At 39.9% G+C, this 21779-nt stretch overlaps 1 protein-coding gene and 1 non-coding gene across 3 annotated transcripts; one reads left to right on the forward strand and one right to left on the reverse strand.

The window, feature by feature from the left end:
- Nucleotides 1-55: 55 nt before the first annotated feature.
- On the reverse strand, nt 56-21686 carry LOC6533682 (galactosylgalactosylxylosylprotein 3-beta-glucuronosyltransferase P). 2 transcript variants are annotated; one of them, XM_002094352.4, is made up of 9 exons: nt 21551-21686; nt 20688-21005; nt 7741-7771; nt 7002-7550; nt 5462-5971; nt 2567-2753; nt 2276-2433; nt 1576-1866; nt 56-1467 (listed from the first exon to the last, which is right to left on the reverse strand). In XM_002094352.4, exons 4-9 carry the CDS (start codon nt 7200-7202, stop codon nt 1354-1356), a joined length of 1461 nt encoding a protein of 486 aa, XP_002094388.1. In that variant the 5' UTR covers nt 7203-7550; nt 7741-7771; nt 20688-21005; nt 21551-21686; the 3' UTR covers nt 56-1353. The 2 variants fall into 2 exon arrangements, with proteins under 2 accessions (XP_002094388.1, XP_039230473.1); XM_039374539.2 differs by lacking the exons at nt 5462-5971; nt 21551-21686 and having other exon boundaries at nt 20688-21073.
- Trnad-guc lies at nt 9735-9806 on the forward strand. Its single transcript has one exon. It is a non-coding gene; the product is annotated as a tRNA-Asp (tRNA).
- Nucleotides 21687-21779: the final 93 nt, after the last annotated feature.

The raw sequence follows: 21779 nt of genomic DNA on the forward strand, positions 1-21779 counted from the left end.
AATAGTTTTAGACGTATTTCTGTATCTGTAGTATTCATTGAAACATTGTAAGATATTTTTGAAAAGTTTTAAGTTGCATGACTCGAGAGTGCATCGAGACTCGGTTGTTATTTTTATTTTTTGTAAGATTTTGTAAGTACCTAACTAATGTCTTTGCGGCATATCGCATTCCATAATCAATTGTATAAATTGTATAAATCTCGTAATACCATTTGTCAGAGTTTTTTCCCATCCCTGCACTTCTCTCCCTGCTTTAGCGGGATGTGTAAAAATTTTGGTTACAATATTTAGGTGATTATTATTTACATGTAGGCGATTTCAGTGCAGTTCATAACTTGAATATAAATTTTCTTCATAAACTTAACTTAGCATACTTATGAGTAGTGAAAAAGTAGTGTTGCTTTGGAAACCCGTTTCGGACGAAGAACAAAACGCATATCTTAGGTATACAAAAAGTGTTCTCATTCAACACAAAACAAAAATCGTGCAGCGCTTAGGATGAAATTGATTTTTGCCAAACTTTTAAGCCATTCAGTTCCATTAGCAGGACTCATACCCACATAACATTGTTGAAACTATGTATGTATGTCTCCTGCGTCCCATTCGTATCCAATTTATATGTCGTGCAATTTAAGTGAAGCACGCGATTCAGTTTGCTTTCGTCGAGGAAGGAGGCTCATCCGTGCACGACTTATCTGTGCCGCCTCGAACATCCATATGTCGGCATGAATTATTGAAACGCTGGCCCCGCTTTCGGAACGATTCGGGGAACTACATTTTTTTGTTGACACCTTGCCCTAATTGATTGTTGATGTGGCTCAGACCCTGACCTCGCATGAATCCTGCAGACGGCAGTTTGGAGGTCCTGGGTGTCGCAGCTGATTTGAATGGTGAATGCAGAACTTGAGGGGCTTTTTCTTTGGTCTAGGAACATCTTATCCAATTCGTTGCTGATGCTTGCTTTTATGGCTGAGAATTCCGTTTCAACTTGGAGCGTTAAACCAAATTTAATCTTAAATTATTTACACAGTAGTCATGGACGCTGCGATATGATACAACAGGTTACTTAAGGTTCAATTAGCTGTGCGATGGTTCGAGTTTCGAACAAACAAAGCCTACGGTGCAGCGAATTATCATAGAAATGTGTGCGCTTAGAGCCTAACTAAACATATGATTATGATAATAATGTACACCGACTAATGATCTGATCAATTCTGATTGGGTTTCTCCGGGCGCCGGATTGTACCTGTACAATCCGTCCGAGCCACGGTCAAAATGGTAGCGAGCCACCTTGAATACGGCGAGCTTCTAGCTAAGCCTATTTAGCTAACTAGCTAACTACAGTCAATATCCCTATGGGCGCACCAGTAGCCTATCTATGTGCTCCAGGTTCGTGTTCTTGTAGCGCGTCCTGTTCAGCGCCTGGCCGGGTGCGTTCTTCTTCGTCTGCGTGTGCCATGTGAGAATCTATAAATGCAGTGGATTAGCCGTAATTAAAAATGTAATGTATCACCTTTAAGACACTCTTTTCTTTTTGAGAAAATGAAGTTCTAATGGTGTAGTTCTATTACTCACATCTCTGCACTCGTCGGCCAGCAACTCGATTTCCGCATCGTCAAGTGGCGCCAGGCTGCGGAGGAAGCCATCCTCCTCGTAACCCGGCTTGAAGGGCATCTGGGCATTGGGACGCTCCTTCAGGAACTTGACGCTCACCGCAAATCCAGCCATGTCCACCGGATACTTGCGGCCTCCGATCCAGCCATCGTAGTAGCCCACCAGCTTGCCCTCCTGGATAATGGGGCTGCTCACTCCGGTCTTTGTGACCAGGCCCACTGGCCACATGGCCACCTTGTTGATGTAGCGCATCTGGATGGAATAAATAAAGTTGATGCGGAACTTTAAATAGTTTCTCTCTTTTTCAGTTTCATTTCTGCCTAATATGGTGCCTTAAATCAGTTGATATAATAGTACCTTTTATTTTGCAAAGAGGACTAAATAATTTAATTTATCAACTGTTTGGAACATTAATATATATCTTGTTTTAAAGCCAAGTGTCTCATTTATGGGATTTTTAGTTATTAAACTTAAGCTTGCTTAATATATTGAAGCACATTCTTTTCAATTCTTAAATTTGCTGTACAAAAGTGAAAACGGTAGCCCTGCTTTATACGCCATTGATACGAAATGGGCATCCTTTGACCCCCAGTTCGTGTAAATTGTGGTTTATACACCAGGCTACCAACAGCCCACCTGCTGATCCTTGACGCTGGTTTACCTGCTCGAATATGCTAATGTCGTAGGTGTTGTCGTCGTCGGCGAAGTACAGCACTCCCTCGGTGGCGTGTTCGCGCAGATACTCGAGGCCCCGATTCCGGTTGGAGACGCCACGCGGCTTGGCCTTCTTCGTCTGCTTGTACTTCTCCGGCATGGGCGCTACCGGGTCACCAGGATGGAAGTGGAAGTGGCCATGGAAGTGGAAATGGGTGCGATGTAGTGACTCGTAAATATCACTTGAATGTGTCCCGGACATGACACACAATTGGGGAAGCGGGGAAGCAATACTCACCCACCATGTACTCGTAGGGCACACCGATGCGATCCAGAGTGTGGCCCACCAGCGGATTCGTCTTGTTGGCGTCCTCGATGACCAGCCAGAGTAGATTCACCACATGTTTCAGCGTATAGCCCAGCCTGGTGAGCTCCGCCAGCTGCTCGGGTCGTCGGTAGGTGGGCGTGATTATGTACAGGGGCGGCTGTGGGTCGAGTTGATTTGAGTTGAGTGTCATTAGGTTATCTAACGCCGTGTACTACGTGGCGTATGTGCGTGTGTGTGTGTGTGTGCACTGCACTTGGTCTGGTTAGGTTAGACTAGGTGGTGGTAGTTGGATGACTAGGTGGCTGGATGGCTGGGTGGGTGATTGGGTGCCTGGGTGATTGGGTGCCTGGTGGTGGTTGGCTGAGTGCCTCGTTAGGTGCCAGTGGGTGGTGCGTAATGCGGCGTGAGCTTCTTTTTATGAGCAATTATGCAAATTAATTTACAGCCCAATGACTTGACTAGGCGAAAGCGAGCGAGCCACATCCGCCCATCAATGCCGCAAGTCGGTGTGCCTGGGCTCTGGTTAAGCAATATGGGTCGCCTTTCGCTAGTCGAAGGCACTTGGCAAAATTGTGCAATAAAGGCAAAATGCATCCTTGAATTAATTACTTTGTTTTGGGGTGAAGTAGCTTTTGTTAAAAATTAACAAAATAAAAGCTTAGCAAATAAAAGAGATATTTTTCAACCAAAAGTTATTCATCAACTATCTATCCTCTTAAAGTTAATGATCTTGCATAACGCTTGGGTTTGTAAATTAAATAATCTAAAATTGTTTCGAGTGTAATGCCTAACTCACATGTATTAAACACTCGTTCTAGATATGATGTGCCTGTGAACCAGTGGCCCATTGAACGACTGACGTTGAAAATAAATAAACTGGCGCACTCACTTTGCAAATTGTCCATTGTTGACACACATGCACACACCGCACAACACAACACAACACAACACCACCCCATACCACCCACCCACATGCAAGGGGGTGGAAAATATAAATGCATTCATTTTGCAAAATAAACTCGGATATTCAAATGAAATGGAGAGAGAGAGAGATGGATGGGATCGAGGGGTGGGCTGGCATGCAAAGTAGCTGGTCTTTCGCAATATCAGCTGAATTCATGTAATGGATCCCCTTTTGAATGCTAATATTGAATGCCATATATCATTATATCTTTGAGTTTTTAAATCCATACAAACGTTTAAAATAGTTGCAAGGTTGCAGTGTGACAAGTACCATAAGTGAATCATGTACAACATTTCACTTAAGAACCTTTTGCAATGTTTAAAAACTATATAGATAAAAAAGTATAGAAAGTAATCAAGTCTGAAATCTAAGGACATACTTATATTCTTATATAAGGAATCATAGAATTGTATCATGTATAAGGTGTACTATGTATCCACTCAAAAAACCATCTCATTGCTGATGGGCTTGACCGTTGACATTGAGTGCAGGGCACTGGAATCGCTGTTTGTGGATGCAACTGGCGCGTGAATATTTTCAATTGGCTTGAATTTTGCATAAATCTGGAATCTAGATCAGCAGCAGGCAACCCTCTTTCAGTGGCCACATTCAATGCAACTGATTTTTCTATATTTTTCCTTCCATTTCATTCAGCTGCAGCTGAATGCGGTTTTCTTTTTTCTCATTTTTTTTTTTGTGGTTCTGTGTTTGCAGTGGAGCAATTTTCAAATTAGGCTCATGCCAAATGGTAAATGAGTAACTTTTTTGTTTGCCACCAGTTGCAGTGGCACACCCGCAGTTAGCGGGGCATGTTGGTTAATATAATGCATGTGATTAACCCAGAAATCGTGATACGGATAGCCGGCAACCAATTTGCACATGCTGGCCAACAAAAGTCGGTTAGATAAACAGCGTAATTTGTGCGCCACAGCGTCCCTTTGTGTTATTTGTTTGCATGGCCAAGTTGGTTGGCAATATATTTCCATTTAGGATTTTAATGAGACCATAATTAACGAACGAGTGGCGAAGTTGGTTGGCAAAATGTGGTGCACATTTGTCACCAAGTTTCTGCTTCGTTTAAATAAGCTACAAAATATACGATCTTAATTACAATTTTTCAATCTGTGAGAGCTTTTTCTTTCCCATTGAAGTTTCGTATGTAAATCATAAGAACTATCCCATCCCAAATTATGTATATTTAGTGCCGTAATGAGCAGCGTGCAACCCACTTGTTAGTGACCTATGGCAATTAGGAAAATGGAAAAACGGGGTGAGGAAAAGCGATAAGAGCGTAAGGAGAGGGTATTGAATGGGGCAACAAGTGCAACACTCAGTTATCGAATAATGACAAGCAGCCAGACATGCACGCGTCAAGTGAAAATAATATGCAGATAAGCTCGAAATGCACTTTCGAAGATTGAAACGGAAAAAGTGAAATGCGGGGAGAAATAAGCGATAAATATGCTAAATTTGATTATTTGTGGGTGTTGTGCAACTGACGTCACTGCGAGATAAATGTATCCTTAAACTCACAAAGGAACTGATCAGTTTTAAGGAATGGAATACTAGAGAGTTTTTATGTGAAATTTTGCTGCCAATTCTTTTCATCACTTAGTTACAACACTAAATCTCAATGTTCAGCACTGTAATATTTTTAACTCTTTGAAAGTGATCTAAAGAGTAATAATTTAATGATAACTGTTACTATTTGTTTTGCCAAATTTTCTGGGTAAGGAAATAAATATAAATAGCATTTGCAAAATTCAATACAAAAGATCATAGCATTATTTCAATATTGATATTTTTCGAATTTTGGTTTTAGATATTTGCTTGATTTTATGAACTTTTTCTCTGTGCATTCTTTAGGTGCTCTATGACTGTGATTGTGACAGTATATTTACGGGCAAGGATGCGGCAACGAATGTTGGTCGAGTCTTATGGCCTTTTTCCATGTGGGAGGCAGTGGGCGTGGTCGCCGCGGACAGTTTGGCGCTTGTTTTGGCTGTAGTTGTTGTTCTTGTTGTTCCTGACAATTTAGTTGTGGCCAACCCACTGGCTGTTGTTCTTGTTGTTGTGGTGCTAGTTTTCATGGTTGCAGTCTTTTGATGGCCACCCAACGATTCCGATCCCAGTTCCGATCGCGATTCCGATAAGGGCGATATAAATGACGGTGTTGTGGCCACTAATGATACCATGCGAATGGAGGCGGTTGAGGATGCACCCTGTTTTTGGCCCACACTGCCCACTGTGGTGGTTGTTGGTGTCGTTGGAGCTATTGTTGTTGTTGTCGTTGTTGTGGTTGTGCTTGTTGTTGTGGGATTGTTAATGGAATTTGAGGAACTATTGGCCATTAGCAGGGAAATGGGTGACCACAAATATGAGGCGATGTATGAAGATGATTTCTCTTGATGCTACAGTTTTTAGTTCACAATAAATTGGTTAGTGAGCATCGGAGGAAATAGAAAAAAGAACACACAGAAAACATTTCAATAGTATTTGCTCTAGTTGTTGTTAAGTGAGTTTGCTAGGGGAAAACAAAAGAGCCACCTTTCTCAACACAAAGTTTAAGTCATCTTTGGTTTACGAGTGCTTTAAAAGCACGTTCTACTCTAATCTTAACTCTACGTTTAGCTTTTTAGCACCTGCCTTTTTATTTCGTGCTTCTATCCATATTTTATTGCTTCAATAAACAAATAATATATAAGTTAAAGAACCAGTACATAATCTGTAGCTACACATGTTCATTCTATTGTTGCATGTTTCTCTTAATGATATCTTTAGTTTTCCCAAAAATATCACACCATTGTTATCTTTGTGGTTTTGGGGCTTATCGTTAACCTTCTATTGTTGTTTTTTAGCAAAATAAACATGTGCATCCCACGATTTATTCTACTGTTGCCCTAAGTTCCAACTAATTGTGCACTATCTTAAATAGAAGTCAATTAAAAGACCTAAACTTACTTTCAATTTCATTTGTTATTAGGACAAGGCAAGCGATAAATGCTCCATATTTCAGATTAGTTTAATCAACCTTTCGTAACTAGAGAATGATATCTGATCGATATCGTTTAAAGGGCATAATGATATTATGTGAAACTGATATTGAGGTATATGTGGTGAAGAAACTTGTAGAGGAATATTGTGCAATGGAAAACTGGCAACAAACATTATCCAAGTCACGCAGAGAAAAGGGGAAACATGTCTAAAATCCTATTTAGAGTTCTAAATAAAAGTATGCCACTCTTTTTCGTAGTGCTACAATTTTTAATACAATATTAATAATAATTTAAAATATATGATGTACATTTTATAATCAACTAAAATGTGGATCATGTCAACACATTGATGCCATGCCCGTTGGTCTAGCTAACAAACAAATGTCTAATCAAATTTTATTATAAAAAACAATGTTTCTCGCAGTGCACATAGATGTGAACTCACCTTGACAACTTCGCTGGCGGCGAAGGGTTCGCGGGATATGTGGTACTGATAGAGCGCCATGTAAATGCAGGTGGTCAGGATGAAAATGGTCAGGTACATTTTGATGGATTTGCCCAGTGACATTTTGCCGGTGCCGCCCACGTTGCCACCGCCATTGATGCCACTGTATGTGCCGAGGCTGCTGTAGTTGGCGCCCTTCATCCTAGTCGTCGGAATCGTCCTGTTGCACCTGCAACCTGTGTGGCACTTGCTGTTGCAAGTGTTGATTTGCTACGTGTTGGCCGCTTTACAATGTGCGGTAGCATTCGTTCGCTTTCGAAGTTTGTATAATATCTGTGCTGTGGCCCTTTTTGTTTGTCAACTCCGCCGTTTCGCTGCCTTTGCGGTTTTGATTTATTTTATTCCATTCCATTTACTGACTATCAACGCTTTCAACGCAGGGCCGAGCGGAAGGGGCGGGACGGAGGCGGAGACGGAGATGGGGGCGGGGTCGGTGCCAGGGGGCGGGACGGTCGACGATAGGGCGTGCTGCTCGGTACGCAATGAATTCTGAAATTGTATGGTTATTATGTTTATACTGGCTTTATCGCAATTGCCTCTCCATGTATCCATATGGGCATGTATGTATGTATGTATATATATATATATTTATGTATATATACCACCCACTGATATCGGTTTTTATTAATGTTCTTGCTATGGCAGTCCAAAATTGCGAGATGCTGAAACTAGAACTTACATTTCATGAAACTATTTGGCGCATTGGAAACCTGAAAAAATAAAAAATAAAGAAAAAGTTAGTGTCGTCAAATAATAATTATGAAAAGTCTTTTTTAAAGTTTATGCAATTACAAAATTATCAGCAAAAGTTTTCTTGAAACCATAATAGCATAAAAGTGATTTAAAAGTCTATATGATCTAATACCAAAATATTGAAGTTTATCAATAAACCGAAGCATGAAAAAACCAATCAGCTTTGATTGTTTTCTTTTTATTAATCATGTACAACATATCCATTATTATCAGCTCTTAGTTTTGCGCAAGGGAATATTTGGTAAAAAAAATTTATTTCTGAAGAGATAAGACTAAAAGCATTTTATATATCTAAGTCACTGAAGTTGTGTTATCATGTGCGGTTTTAATAAAAATTGTTTGATACGATTTTGAACTTAATTTTGATTGATTTGAGTCTGGACATTCACCCCATCGGGTTTTATTTTAATTAACTCATTGCGCCGCATTTAAAGCGTTAACAAAGAAATTCGGAAGAGCTTACTGTAAATCCCAATATGCCATATTTATTATCAGCTATTGCTTATTGTATTATGATAGCATATCTTAACTAGTTACGATACAAACAACCGATTTTTAGTCATTTTTAGTAAGCGGCAGCTTGTTAAAAAACATCTGAATTTAAAACAATAAGTGTTATTGTGTTTGTATGGCTGCTATAATTAGCTAATCACAGAACAAGATTCTTTAATAAAAGAGGTTGAGTGCAGATGGGTTTGTAATATTAGTCATTTTGGCTGCATACTTAGTTACTATTGATGTGATTAATAATATTCATATAACATATTTATTAGGCTTATTACTTTAATTGATGGCATTTTTGTAGCAATTGTGCTAATCCCTTGCGCCCAAAGCCACGACCTCCTAACCCTTTCGACTCCACTTTCCACTCTGCCATTGTAATTTGCGCAAAGTTGTTAACAACTGCCTGGGGAAATGGGAACGGGGGAAGTGGGGGAAGTGGAGGAAAGGGGGTGCTATCAGCTGGTAGCGGAAGTTGTTTTCCCGCCGACCTACAAGCACATGCACTTATATATGAACACACATACGTACATATGTATGTAGACATATAGTAGCACATAGTACGTATACGCCTGTGGTACGAACTCTGGCGATTCTTACAGACTTTTCCAATTATGATGGGGCGCGGCTGTTGGTTGCTGGCTGTTGGCTGTTGGGTTCTCGCGTGTTGAAGCGTTTTAAAAAAGCATTTTCGCCGGTGGTGCCGCTGTTTTTGATATGAAAGTTCAATGGCCAATTGGAAATGTGCTGCGCTTTGCATGATTTCCACAAAGTTGGGCGCCGTTTTGTTCTTCACTTTAGTTGCATTTGGGTTTTGTTCTCTGCTCGCTACTGTTTTGCATTAATTTCAATCTGCATGCAATTAAAGTGTGCACCCCCGCGGTTACAAAACCCAATTTGCAAATCAGTTGTTAAGCTGTTGTTAATGCTTAAGTGATTATCTATATTTGTGTATCTATAAGCTGTATAGTTTGATATGTTTATTCAAAGCTACTATTGAGCCAAATCCAATTAAATTAGATTTAAAGATATTTCCTCTTTTATGTACATACATATATACATATAAAATTGCCACTAATCAAAAATTCCCATTAATGATAACAGATGGGACGCATTAAATCTATTTATCGGGAATAGTGAGTGTGCCTATTGGAACATATGTAACATGGTACTACATGTTGAGATATAACCATTTACTAGGCAGAGTTTATGGAAGTACCCAAAATTTCGTAGTTATGATTGCAATAACAATGATTACCAAGATTATTATTACCATGAGCTCTTATCAATGGCGTAATACATATATATTCCGAAATCGTGTGCTCGATATAAGCTATAATAAACCGATGTTGGCCCTTTTAAAAATAGACTTTTGAGAAGTGTTTTGGAAATAAAAAATTGTTCGCACGGCTGTCAACATCCTCGATAGTATAGTGGTTAGTATCCCCGCCTGTCACGCGGGAGACCGGGGTTCAATTCCCCGTCGGGGAGATGTTGTTTCCATTTTTTTGCAACCAGAAATATTATTACTATCTTATTGCAGTGTCATAACCATTTTTAATGAATGTGAATTTGTAACATGAAAGAGAATCCCAAACGAATTTCAATAGAAGAAGCTATTTTAATGAATTTCAATGCCTTGTCTGACTAAAACAGAGGCCCGAGTAGAAAATGCAATTATCAACAAATACTGCAAATCTCTTTGTGCCCGCTGGCAGAAATTTCCGACATTTTCTCGGCTTTGGTTTTTAATGAATAAACAGGATAACCGACCGGGGGAAGGAGGGTGGGGGGAGGTCGGAGGGAGAATGGAGAAGGATGCGGAAACAGGATCACGAACCATGGCCGCTCGCCCGGAAATGGGAAATCATGTTGGCCAAACGTCAAAGCAAGTGCACAAATGAAAAATCTGGACGACGGGCGCAATTTAATGTCAGAACTTAACCCATTTACATGACAATTCCAGCACACCGAGGCCAACAAATAAAGCCGCAATGGAAATGGAAATGGAAACAACTGGATGTACTGCATATTTGTATGTATATATATGTATATGTGAATGCATCCCCGCCAGACGGGGCACATCAAGTGGGCATAGTTAAGTGCACTGCGCAAAATTATCAAGCTTATTTAGTTTCATATAAAAACTACACAAAAACATGGATGTTGCGAAGCTGGTAAGTGCTTGAAAAAAAGACAAACAGAACTTTTAACAGAACTCTTTGGCTTTCAACATTTTTATATTCACTTGCATTAAGTTTTACAGCTTAATTAATAAGTATACCAATGTCTACCTCGCAATGAGATTGGTTATAAAAAAACTTTACAAAATTGTTGTTTTTAATGGTACATTTTGCTGTGTAGTCATGGGTGGGCGGTGGAGTGCGAAAACAAAATACCGCACAAGTGGGTGCCAAGTGCTGACGAAGGGAAAGCCGGAAAATGACGGCGAGTGTGGGTGTGTGTGTGTTTGGTGTGTGTGTGTATGTGTGGGTGTGGAAGTTGCGAAATGGAGCACTCTGCCATTGCCAGGGTTATGGAGAGGCGGCGTCGAGGAGCTGCAGCGAGCAGCAGGCACAGGCTCTCGAGCACCCGGATGCCATTCGAGAGCGGTGCCACGCCGTGTCCTTGAATGGACGCAACCACCCACTCACAGACACACACACACACGCGCACACACACACACAGAGCTCCAGAATGGGCGGCGCAGTGGGTGGCACAGTGGGTGGCGAGTGCTCAAACACAATGGGGCACAAATGTCAGAGTGCAATATCATAATATTTTATTTTTTGTAATGGCAGCATTAAAGAGGTTGGCATTTGTCACGTATCGTCGACAGCTCATCCTCATCGAGCCTGACTTCTGGCACAAAATGTTGATAAACATGTTCTCTCAGTCGTCATAAGAAGTTTGCCTTTTTGAAATTCATTAATACAAAGAGCTGAGCATGATATTAATTCAAAACTGAAGTCGACCATATATATTAACTGCTAGAAAATTAGATGGTAATTGTTGAAAAAGCATGACTAGATCTATTAAAAACTGATTTAAACAAATGAAAAATCTTCAAAGTAAATAGCTTTTTAAATCCATTTCAAACAGCTGTACGCAAAGAAGGACTCTTTAAGGATATACTTAGTGAAAACATTCCATCCTTATAGCCCCATCGCGCTTTCAATAATTAAAGTGAAAACACGCTATGAACGACTGAATTGGAATTTTTGTGGCATGGCGGAATTCAAAGTGCTTTTTGAACGACCGACCACCACTAGCTCGTTTTGCGGCAAGGACACGCATTTAGGAGTTGTTTCGGAAATGAAAGTGCCCCTCCTTTATTTCCACTTTCCATCCCGGGCCATTCAATTTCAGCTATTCAGCTATTCTCGGCCATAAGCGCCAAATGAAATATCCCACTGTGGAGAGCCATCAAAATGTCGCCGGCACTGCAAGTTCTCCTTTTTCATCATTGTATTGGTGCTCTGAGTGTGTTTGTTTGTTTGTGTGCGTGTGTGTAGGTGTTAGTATTAGTGTGTCTGGCAAAAACAATTGCATAATACCAGGGGCATGTGCATTTTGGAGCCGTGGCAACTGACCAGCTATGTGCACCATTTCGGTTGCATCGTGAATTTAATCGTTTTTTAAAGTGGTTTTCACTAAAATTACCAGTTGGGATAACTAACTATAAAAATGTAGTTATCTACGGGAATGCGGAAAATGAATATTTGTTTTAATTTAGATGGGTATGTTTAAGTTTTGTTTAGCTCCCCCCTTTTGGGAAATATTTCCTTGTTTATTTAAATGAAATACTGCTGTTCTTTGACACTTCAACACCCCTACTTCATCTGGTATAAAAGCAGCGAGAAAGTTCTTTCCAGAGCTGCGAAATGTGCGTCTGAAAAGGGCGGAGGTGAGTGGTGAAGTGCCTCGCATTTTGATTTGTGTTGCAAGCTTAAAAGCAGCTTCAACCCAGACTTGACACATCGGCATTACCCAAGCGCATGGCATTTATCTAAATGCGAGTGGGATTTCCAGGATCGAGCAGGATTCCTCCAGCCAACGACCACCGCAGCCAGAACATATTTCAAATTTAATGGATTAACGAATGGATATCCCGAGCGAACGGAGGACGGAAGGCGGAAGGTGGAGGTGGCCGTATCCGAATGCCTTTATGGTCATGTGAGTTATAGTGCATAGAGTCATTTATATCCGGTTTGGTGGCAGCTCTCAAACGCAATCAATGGAAACGTGCCACAAATTCTTAAGAGCCGCGCTCCGGTGCTTCTATATATATTATATATATATATTTTTTTTTTGGGTTCCCTGCAGTTCGTGCTTGATGAAGTGGGAAAATAAGTGCATGTATGCAATCCATCAATATTGATGTATTGCATGTGCATACGATTATAGAGTCTCCGCTTTTAAATTCCTAAGCACATGGTTTAAAATTTACATTTTCTACACACTAATATTCCAAATCCAACATACTAATTTCTTTAATGAGTTCAGCATTTTACACATATGATTATATTATTTTAATCACGGAACAATTGCAACAAACTACAGCGTTTTGTAGTTGACTAAATGGGTGTTTAGTAAACATGATGTTGGCTACTCTGAAATAACCCAACAAAACATGATACGATCCAATTGGTTTTCGCTAACATGTGTCAAATGAATTGTTCACGCCAAATAAACCATGGAAATTAGCACAATTTTAACACTCTTATTTAGTGTCTTCTATATTTAGCTTTGCTTCTACCCAAATGGCAAAAATATCAGTAACTTAAAGTTGATTTAAAGTTCACTTAAGGTGTGTGCTGCTACGTACAGTGGCTTCGATAAACTGAACTAAAAAAGGAAAAACTCCATAGATAAGCTTCGTTGCAAATTACCCATCAAATTGATTAATAACCGTGCTACATGTCGCACGGTTCGGCCGAGATTTCTAACCATAAAAGAGTCAAACAGTGGGGCATTTATCAAATCATATCTGCCACACAACCATTCACCTATTCAGATCCAATTTGGGCGAATATCGTGCGAATAAAGGGAAGAGTGTGCCCCGCATAAAATCAACTTTACAGCACCATCTATAAAATTTATGACAAAAATTAGTGGGCTGCGACTAATGGCTCATCCAGCCATGTTTGGGTTGGGCTCGATTCGATGAGCTATTAGGCCAATGCCAATAAAGGACACAGTGGGGAGAATTAAGGATATTCCGGTAGCAATCGGTATTAAAAAGTGCAGAGTGCAAACTAGGGTTTAATAGTGCATTTGTTTAATTTCGTAATGTAACAGTTTACCATATTTGCAACCCCTTTAAGTTATCAGTTAATAGCAACCAGTGGTTTTTAGTTGTATCGCAATAAACAGCAAAACAGCTGCTTACATCCATTAACTACGCCAACAAGAGAAGCTAGTAAACATATAGGAAGTCCAATATAATTGATACATCCACAGCTGTTCAAACTTCCGCATATCTTCCCACAACTTTCAGCAATGTTCGTTATCGCCCAAGTTGCCTGGCAATCCACTGTGGCCACCAGGTACTCCCAAATTCTAGGCCTATCCGCCGGGAATCATCAATCGTTAGAGTCATCAATCGAACTTTGTGGGTGGTGGTTAATGGGCGGTGGGAGCTTTCGGGTTGGGGAAAACTGTTGCGTGAATTTGGGTGCGCCTTTTTCGTCTTTTCTTTTTGGGGGCGCAACAGCTGATATAGTTAAAGTTTGTGCCACAAGAATTCGTTTGTTGGGTAAACTATTTGAAAGTTATAATCAATAGAGTGACTGGAAGTTTCGTCGTGATTTGCATGTTAAATCACATTCACTCCCTTTTTATCACCTGCGACAAAACACTTAAGACAACTAATTGGCAATTAAACCAATTTGGTTTTCTGATAGCCAAAAGTTCGATTCCCACAGCAATTAGTAATCAGTTTTGCAGTTTGATTTTATGGCAGAAAAGCACGAGTAATATTTGTATAAAATCAATTAAATAAATAGAAATAAATAGAAAATATATAGAAATTGTAGAGGTGACTACATCATCGAAACGTGCTCTTTTCTTATTAAACAAATATAGTTGATGACTTTTAAATAATTTTACGCTTACACATTAAGTAACGGATTTTTATGGTTAATAATTAAACATAATTATCAGAACAATTTCCCAGTTGTGTTCTTTTATAAGACTTTTGAACTATTATAGTCCACACTAACTCAAAATTCCACGAAATTCCCGACGAAAGTGGAAACTGATTCATTTCTGACTCATAAGGTTGCCTAATCTCAGGAGAATTACCCCAATATAAAATCCATTTCTTGTTTGCATGTTCAAAAATGACCGGAAGTGGTCCTATCAGCACACTTTCTCAACAGAAAGCATTTAAAGAATGTGATAAGGATGTGAAAAAGATAAATTGCACTCTAATGGAAAGGTAATTTAAAGACAAAACCATGTACATTAAAAAGTCAAGATATCATATCGTTGTTCATTTACTTCGTCACTACTCAGACTTTCCGTTTTTAAAATGCCCTTAAGAGTTTCTACTGACTTTCCAGTTACATTTTTATGAGTTTCGCAGGCTCCCTGTAATTTCTGGCCCAAAGAAAAGCTGCAATAAATCAAACCTTCTCATGTTTGTCTTCCATTACCTGGCAAAAAGTGCAAGAGCCTTATCTTCCTCTAAAATGCCATCCTTTTGAAAGGAGAGCTGCCAAGGGAATAAATGGCTGGCAATCTGGGATGTGTCCAGTGTCCAGTGTGCAGTGCATAATCAAATTGAGTTTACAAAAGATTTCATTCTGGCTAAAATTGCTAAATTGCTAAAGGGAAAACGAATAAAATCACTGTATTCATTTGGTCTTGCTCTTGCTCTCAAATTGAGATTGCGCCAGACTTGGGCGAAGTTCATGGCTCTTGGCCAAAGGAGGAGGAAAGTGAAAAACTGAAAAACTGAAAAACTGTCCAAATTGCCAATTAAATTACAAGGAAGGGCCAGAAAACAATGTGAGAAATGGCAATGCGGATACGGGCCCAATAAAAGTCCAAAACCAAAAACGGGTTCAACGGGGTTTCGAGTTAAAATTGCATTTTCCAGGGGGTGAGGGGGTGGCGACAACAGCTGAGCTGCGAAAGTCGCAAGCAAAACAGAGGAAAAAGCGCATTTCAGGACGCGGAAGGGGGGAAAATGGTTGGAAAATGGGGGAAATCACATGAGTTGGCTGAAAAGGAAAAAGTAGCCGCAGAGGCGCCGGCACTTGGCGCCGGATTTCCTCAATAATGACACACACAAAAACAAACAAAAACTAAGAAAAGAAAAGAATAAAGAAAGCACACACACAAAGTTGTAAAAAAAACTTTCTTTTCAGTTTGTTTTCCTACTTTTGGGTGATTTTGTGCTGGTCGGCCGCACAAAACTTGCCATTCTTGGCCGCAAATTCAATTTACGTTTATTTGCGAAAATATTGCCGACGTCCTTGGTGTCCTGCCACGCCCACCGCCCCCTCCTGTGCGGCTCCTTTTCACGCTCTGTTTTCTATATTGCAGCGTACTCATACACAGAGACGCGTGCACAGTTGGCATTTTTAATTTCCATTGCCGTTCGAAATTGCTTTTGAAATGGCATTTTAAAAATTTAATTGCCAGCTCTGCCGCCCCAACTCCTTGTCCCTTCCCTCCCCTCCCTCTAGGATGATGTCCTCCAGCAGCGTCTGCGAGTCCTGTCCATTAGAGCAACTGCTTCGCCAAATTGCCAGTCACCGGGTAAACATGGAGAAAAACTTTTCAAAATCAGGCGGATGCTGTAACTACTTATATATAACTAGTTATATAGTCTTTTAGAAGGTTTTATCTATTGAGAAGCACAAATTGAGAAGCACATACCCATCAGTAATAACTAAAAAACATTACTACAAATGTTCTAAATACCAAAGTTAGCTTACAATACGTTATATGGGTACTATAAGTTAGAAAAGGATATTTCCTTTTCAAGTTTTAGTGCCTTTTTCCCTGTGCAAAAGACGATGGGCCATGAGGCGTTCTCGTTTTCGTTTCTGTGTCATGTTTGTCAAATTGACTGAAGTGAAGTGAAGTCCTTACGCCCACAAGCCCACCACCTCCTGGCTCCTCTTGTTCCTCTTGTTAATGTCCTGTCCGCTCCTTGTCGCTGCCGTTCCTGTTCTGTTCTGTTTACGCAGTTGTTGGTTTCCTTGAGGCCACTGGCAGAGAAGAAAAACTGCGGAGCTCCGATGGTGGCAAGGAAATCAGTGAGGCTGGGAAAGCGATGAGGATAGGAAAATGCAAGCCATGCCTATGACATTTCCGAGGGGCTCTCAATAAATAATGCGGTAACTGGTTAGGAAATCCCACTTAAAGTTAATTGAAATTGTGTTTGCAACGCTTTTTCTAGATTGAAAACGATAAAGATCCACGTGCATATACTCGCTGAATGTTGTAGGGTAAAAAAATCATTTTGGTTCACTTTTTATAATAATTTATACATTTTTCAATATTTTTTGGTTTTTAGTTTATGAGGTATTAAAAGATTCAGATAAAATGGTTTACTTTAAAAATTCAACCATTTTTAATGAATTAAATGCTGGAAACCATATTTTAAAATAATGAAAAATAGAAGAAATTGAAAATATCTGCATAAAGCACAAAGAAACTTTTGCGAGCCAAGTTGAAACTTATTTTTGCCACGTTTTCAGCTGCCTGTCAGCTTCAGGAGCACACGAATTCTGCAGGACATTTGACAGTCCGCTGAGAGAAGGATTTTGCTTCTGAAGTGCGTCTCAGTGGAAAACAAAAGAGCAGGAAAATCACGGCTAATGAGTGCGGACTTTCCACTGACGCTTTTCAGCCGAATTTGCAGGTCTTTGAGCCAACCACTCGACGTGCAGGGCAGAAAGTGAATAATAAAATGGCAATTAAGCCACAAATTGATTGATATGCAAATCTATCCAATTACTGCGATGGCATATTTTTAAAGTGTTTATGAAAATTGGTTCGCATCATAAAAAGTTATTCGCTTGAATGGCCAGCGATAAAAACCTGCGCATGCGGTGCGAATCTATGAATTTCATATCAAAGCTGTTTGTTTTATATACATAAATAAATTTTAAAATTATCCTGCTGGCAAAAATAAACAATTAAAATTCATATTAAAGAGAGTAGGGAATGTCCTATAAATTTAATTAATTCACCTACGCCATTAGTCATCGTTAAATTCGGTTAATTGTAATTGATTGTTGCTGCATAAAATATTTAATTGAATTACTATGAATACATTATGTTATAGCAGCTTAGCGTTAAGTTTGTTTATAATCCCACAGCACATTAGTAATATTTACAAATTGAAACTACCATATGGTGTTTAAAAGTGATTAATTTTAATTTGGAGCGGCGCAAACTCGCCGCGAAATATAATTTAATGGGGCACAAGCATAAGTTGCACAAAAAGCTCCCCAGGCGAGGCTTACACAATAAACCTTTTTAAATACGCGACACAAAATAACCGAGAAGGATTTCAACGCAATCCTAATTGTCATAATCACAAGGGGAGACACTTGAACGTCCTTTGCGGCGTCAAAAATTAAAACGTGACACAAATTACTCGCTCGGCCGACGTCCCCGCCGGGTGTCCTTTGCCCCGCTCCCCACTCCCCGCCCCGCTCACTCAAATGTCATTAACCAGGACATAGGCGTCCGAGAGAGATGATGATGATGATGATGATGAGGATGAGCACTGGGCTGGGCCCAGGTTGTGACAACCGCACTGCGCCTGTCCCGAGGGGCGCTCCTCCGCCCCAGGATCTGTCCCGCTGTCCGCATCTCAGTCGGTGTCCGTGTCCGTGTCAGTGACGATGGATGTAATTCCTCATGCGCGTACGCCGGGAAAGGCCCATGGTCACGGAAAGAAATTACACGAGATTTGTTCTATATACTTTTAAAATCTCCTGTTTTTAATATGCCTTAATTAGTTAGCTATTTATGACCTATTTATTTTAGTTCTTTTCAACAAGTTATTTAAGTCACAGATCAGGCTCCACCCATGGCTTTCGCATATCCCACGTATTTTCTGCCAGTGCACGCCTAGTACAAATAGCCGCCCACTGCTTGTGCCGCCCCCAACATATTGCCGCACCTCGGGGAGCCTTTGTTAATCATTTTGCCTCTGCTCGCAGATTTCGCACGCACGCACATGGGAGTGGAGCCCGGGGGGTGGGGATCCGAGTGGTGAGGGGTGGGCACTGGGCCATCATTTGCATATGTGCCTTCTAGCAGAAGGTCTCTTGTCGGGGAGGTGCACCCTTATCCACCTGCCGCAGGCCAGCTCAGCTGCTTTCTTTTACGATGATTGCTGGCATGCAGATTTGATATAGGGCTTCGGGCCCTTTAAGGAGTCATCTTCAAAGGAAGGCAATGACATTTTAGCCGACGTATTCCTGTTCCAGGTCATCAAACTGATGCAAATCCTGCGGCTTTTTTAGTCTAATGATTAAACTTTAACCAGTTTATATAACACACGCTAATCACATTTGTCTGTTAAGGTGATTTTACCATCAAAATTTGCGAAAAATGGCAAAAAATTAAATTTTAAAAAATCGGATATTTTAAATCCGCGCTTTCGCCATAACATAGCCAAAAATGGCCGCACAGCTAAAATAAAGACTGTTTTGTGCCGCTAATAAACATAGCTATCTACGTCCATCCCTACTTTATCAATATTCGAAAAAAAAAAAATTGACAATTTTTTGCATTTTCGATAAGGGGTACCATTATCAAAATTTGCGAAAAATGTCAAAAAATTAGCATTTCAATGTATGTACATGGATTGATAGGGAATTTTGTTACGAATTCAACGAGGTAATGCATTCCACATTTGGACAATTATTTTCACAACTATCGAAAAAAAACGGATTATTTTTTTATCAAAAAATCGAAAAAAAAAGAAATTGATGTAAAAAATCGAATATTTTCAATATTTTCCCTACTTTTTCGGTTTTTTTAAAAAAAAGCTTGCCCAAAATAGAATTCTGTTTAACCATTCTTTATCATTTCCACATGTGGTCTAGTTTGGAAATTCTTGTGTGCCATTCGCCTGCAGAAAATATCTTAAACAAAACAACTCAACAGAAAGTTCAGAAACATATGGAACTCTAACCACTGGAATGATAATAGCTTAAAATTGTGTTACACTTTATATTTTTAATTATCTACCTCTAAATATTCTAACCAGCTCTAAATATAGATTAACTTTGTTATAATTAATAGTCTTTAATATGCATTACATGTTTTGATAAACGAACTTTGTTACTAAAATTTAATTATGTTCAACTAATGGTTTTAAAATTAAAGTACCAAAACAGTTAAGCTGCGAAGCTATTGAATTTATTTAAATGCGCGACACTTAAATGCACTACAAATTTATGGGCCATAATCTGGAGTGTGGAAACTTGTGTTTCCGAACCTTAAGCACTGAACTTGCCACCATATGTTTTCCCACTGCGAGGAAGTTTCACACATGCTTGGCCACTCCCCCCCTGTACCCTAAGACGCCCCTACGCCCCGTCCGCCCCTTAAGCCCACCCTAAGTTTTCCACCGCCTTTCAGCCCGCTTGCCGCCCACTTCGTTCGCTCGCTTTTTCACAACCCATTAGCAGCTGCTCACGGCGACGAGCAAGGAAAATCCAGCACCCGCTAATAGAAAATATCAAGCAGTCGGCACACACATGCGAACTTGGCTCCACGGTAAAAAATAAATAATTTAAATAAATATACTACATATAGTATATTGATAGTGAGCTGTTTTGACAACTCAAGGCTAAGACGCGGTTTAGTTTTCAGGAAATATGCAAAAATATATCATTAATATATTCTGTGAAGTTAATTTCGAAGTTAATGAAGAGCAGCAAAGTAATTAGTAATCTGACTACCATAACTGTATTTGGTGTATCCAATATTAATCATTTATCATTAACTAAATTTTAATTACTAATGGTCAAAACCAGTTCGATCTGAACTGAAAATGTTGTTATGGTGTCTTTAATTTTTAGATAAGAAACATCAAGATTCTAGTTTTTGACATTGTTAGATGGCGACCAATTAAAGTGCAATCAATCATGAATGTGAAAATGTTTATAATCATTTGACTTACAGATAGTGTTACCAACTTCATTTTCTAAAGTGATATGCGATATGCACCTGATGCTAACTTTCGCCACTCAAATAGTTCTTGGTAATTGCGTTCGATAAGATTAACATGGCAAATTGGAGAAAAGGGTAAATATTTCTCACCGTGTGCGCGAAAATTATAAAGGGGTGGGGTGGGGTGGCATGTGGCACTATATGGATGGCACTCACCTGGAGCGTGGAACTCCTCCTCGCCATTTGGCTGGATACCGGAAATCTCTGTTGGCTGCTCATCAAAATCGGGGGATACAGCCACTTTCGGTTTTTAGTGCCGACTTAAAATTGTGTTTGTATTTCAATGGATTTTCCAGACTGTCTGGCTCGGTTTTTTCGCCTTATTTTTGAAAAGCGCAAATGTTTTTAGCAATGGAAGTACCCTTATGTGTCCCTGTTGTTTATGTTGTTGTTGTTGTTGTTGTTGCTGCTATTGCTGTTGTTGTTCTAACGGTTGCCAAAGCAACAACAAAAAAACTTGGCCAACAGGGGCGGCTGAAAGCAAGAACAACAAAAACATCAGGTGTGAGAAAGCACACAAACAGGCGCACATACACATACACATGTGTGCACACATAGGGCAGGACTCGCCAAGTGTAAATAGAGTAATAAAAAAATGTAGGGAAATGAAACAGGAAAAGCAGGCGGAAGAAAAATCGAAGCAAGTCCTGCGAGAAAAAGAGAGAGCGGCTCAACGAGCAACAGAGAGAGAGAGACAGAGAGAGAGCGCGTAAACTTTCGCCTTTTTTGTTTATTTCACAGACACAGCCACACACACGAACACACGCACACACTTTTCCAGGATGCGGCTTTTTTAAATTGACCGACTCGATAAATTTGCATTTCTCTTTGCCACTCATTTATTGCTCTCCCTACTTATTTCGGTTTTTATTTTTATTCCAGCGTCATTTTTGTTATTTTTAAACACGCACTTTTGCGCAACTAACTGTAAATGTACCGCACACCACCCGCACACGAAGTCTGCAAACTGGAGTCGTTCAAATTTCTCGAAAGAATACGCTAATTTCAGTTGCTTTTACCCAACAAACTTGTTTATTTCGGTATATTGTTTGCTGGCCTTTAAGCCAATGTCCGTTTAATTTATTTGGTACTTCCTATTTTAATAAAAAATTGAGACAAACCAGCTGCGCGGACGAAAATCGAGCAATAACATAGAGCGTGCTTCGCAAAGCGTTTAAATACACTTTTCTTTTGGGGTCGTTCGAACTCCCGCAAGTTCGAAGCCTTGGGTTCGATGCAACAACAGTG

The sequence above is a fragment of the Drosophila yakuba genome, chromosome 3L (assembly GCF_016746365.2).
Source record: "Drosophila yakuba strain Tai18E2 chromosome 3L, Prin_Dyak_Tai18E2_2.1, whole genome shotgun sequence".
NCBI classification, from domain to species: Eukaryota; Metazoa; Arthropoda; class Insecta; order Diptera; family Drosophilidae; genus Drosophila; species Drosophila yakuba.